Genomic DNA, 2605 nt, shown 5'->3' with positions numbered 1-2605 from the left:
TTTTTCTCATTTTTAGTGTTGCCATGTCACCCACTGAAGGTCCCCAAAGCATTACTCCATCCACATCATTACTGTTGACTGTACTTTAAGAAGTTAGTACTTCTAAAATGTTATTTCAGTGACAGTAAACCTGAGGAGCTCATGTTCTAGAAGTAAATCACCAGTTCCTGCTCCTAGTCTGTCTTTCTGGAAATTCTACTAAGACCTCTGCACCATGGTTGATCCTGCTTGAATTTGAAATACTGGGAGGCATTTCTTCTGACATCACAGCAACATGCAAGACACCACAGGACAACACTGGAAATTGAGTTTTGTAAGCTACAATGTAGGCTCTCCATAAACGTAAGGAATGTGTTTGTGTACCATAATAGCTTTCATATATACTTATAAAAATTGTTTTGTCCTAAGTAGAACAGTCTGCATTTTTCACATTTCCAACTTTGTGTAGTACTTAGTTGTCTTCCTTTAAAGATTGATGGAATCAATATCTGACGTCTAGCAACTGAAATTAGCAGGCCTTACCACTCCTGTGGTCTACGGGTCTCAGTGTCATGCTTGTATTACATTCTTTGTATATTTTCGTGGGCATATTTAAGCAACTACCAGATCTCTGTTCATTCATCATTTTCACATCCAACCCTGTTTCTACAGTAATTGCTTTTACAATTTGGATTGTTTACACAATTATATTTGTAACAATGGACAAGAAACATTTAGTATAGTATTTTATTGACATTCATATAAGAGGGTTGTCACTAAAGATCTACCTTGAATTAATGCGTGTTTTTAGGTTACCTTGTCAATCAAGATGATGAAAAGTTTCAATGTTCTGTTCTTTTGTAGAGAGCCAGAAAGTTGAAGATCATGTGCTGCTGCACTCACAACATAAAAGAAATGTGGACAGAACCAAACACTGCTATAAATTTAATACATTGGAAGATATTCTTCATCAGCACAAAAATAATTTTCCTCTACAGGAAAATTATGAGATATTTGGCTTACATGAAAAAATGTAGAATCAGATCTAATCATTCTTGCATTAAATCAAAAGAGTAGCAGCAAAATAAAGAAGTCCATTGAGCTCAATGGGGATGAGAAACCTTTTCTTGATATTGAACAAGAGCAATTTTGTACTGAAATGAAATTCCCAGAGTGTGAAAAATCCAGTGATATGAAGCCACAATGCATTCAGCATCAAGAATCTGACAAAACTGAGAAACCACACATAGGTGATAAAAGTGGGAAAACCTTCATCAAGGACTCCATCCGCTGTGAGCATCAGTTCATTCTTATACTAGATAAGACTTATGAATGCAGTCAGTGTGCGCAAGAATTCGACAAAGTATTCAACCTCACTGCACATTATCGAACAGCTGATAAAGGACAAAAATCATAAATGCTTGGGACGTGGCCAAGCTTTTCATAATAAATCATTCCTTAAGGAACATCAGAAACACATGTGTCAGGGATGCCCTGTGTATGCAGTGAATGTGGGAAAGGCTTCACTACTAACAGTGATCTCATTGCTCATCAGCGAACTCATACTGGAGAGAAATCCTATATATTTGGTGAATGTAGCAAAGACTTCATTCAGATAGCAGATCTAAAAACTCATCTACAAACTCATAATGAGGAAAACCCTTATATATGTGGTGAGTGTGGTAAAGTTTTCAGCCAGAAGCGAAACCTTACGATACATCAGATGTGTCACACAGGGAAGAAACCTTATGTATGTGGTGAATGTGGAAAAGCCTTTGCCTGGAAGAAGAGTCTCAATGTTCATCAGCAAACTCATACTGGGGAGAAACCCCATGTATGTGGTGAATGTGGGAAAGCTTTTACCTGGGAGAAGGGTCTCACTGTTCATCAGCGAACTCATACTGGACAGAAACCCCATGCATGTGGTGAATGTGGAAAAGCCTTTATCCAGAAGGCTGCTCTTACTGTTCATCAGCGAATTCATACTGGAGAGAAACCCCATGTATGTGGCAAAGGTTTTAGCCGGAAGATTTCTCTCACTGTTCATCAGCGAACTCATACTGGAGAGAAACCCCACGTATGTGGTGAGTGTGGTAAAGCTTTCAGCCAAAACATTGTCTTACAGCACATCAGACATTTCACACAGGAAAGAAACCCCATGTATGTGGTGAATGTGGAAAAGCTTTTCTCACGAAGTATGCTCTCACTTTTCATTGGCGAACTCATGCTTGAGAGAAACCCCATGTATGTGGTGAATGTGGAAAAGCCTTCATCTAGAGGTCACGTCTCAAAATTCATCTACGTACCCCTGGTTAAAAAGCTTATGTAGGTGGTGAAGGTGATAAATCTTTCAGGTAGCAAACCTTATGCATGTTGTGAAGGTTGTAAACCTTATATATGTGGTGAAGGTGGTGCCTTACAATACATCAGATATTCACACAGGAAAGACTTTTGTATGAATTAAATGTGGAATATCTAATATGTGGAAGTCAAGTATATTTCAACATGAGAAAATTCTTAATGAGAAAACCTTTCAATGGGGCAAGTGTAACAAATCTTCCCAAACAAAGAGGTACTAGGGCTTGGTCTGGGCTGATTGCGAGACCAGATAGTTGTAACTTACCAT

At 38.4% G+C, this 2605-nt stretch overlaps 1 protein-coding gene across 1 annotated transcript; it reads left to right on the top strand.

Moving 5' to 3' along the window:
* Positions 1-1468: 1468 nt before the first annotated feature.
* LOC142430483 (uncharacterized) lies at positions 1469-2308 on the top strand. The gene has a single exon (XM_075535573.1). The coding sequence runs from the start codon at positions 1469-1471 to the stop codon at positions 2306-2308; it is 840 nt and encodes a 279-aa protein (XP_075391688.1).
* Positions 2309-2605: the final 297 nt, after the last annotated feature.

Source organism: Tenrec ecaudatus, chromosome 17, assembly GCF_050624435.1.
Source record: "Tenrec ecaudatus isolate mTenEca1 chromosome 17, mTenEca1.hap1, whole genome shotgun sequence".
In the NCBI taxonomy this organism is placed as follows: domain Eukaryota; kingdom Metazoa; phylum Chordata; class Mammalia; order Afrosoricida; family Tenrecidae; genus Tenrec; species Tenrec ecaudatus.
The sequence above is the reverse complement of the archived record's forward strand: the minus strand, read 5'-3'. Positions and strand labels throughout refer to the sequence as shown.

Excerpts from the sequence above, each read along its gene's own strand:
- LOC142430483 (XM_075535573.1), top strand. The coding sequence starts at position 1,469 with ATGCCCTGTGTATGCAGTGAATGTGGGAAAGGCTTCACTACTAACAGT.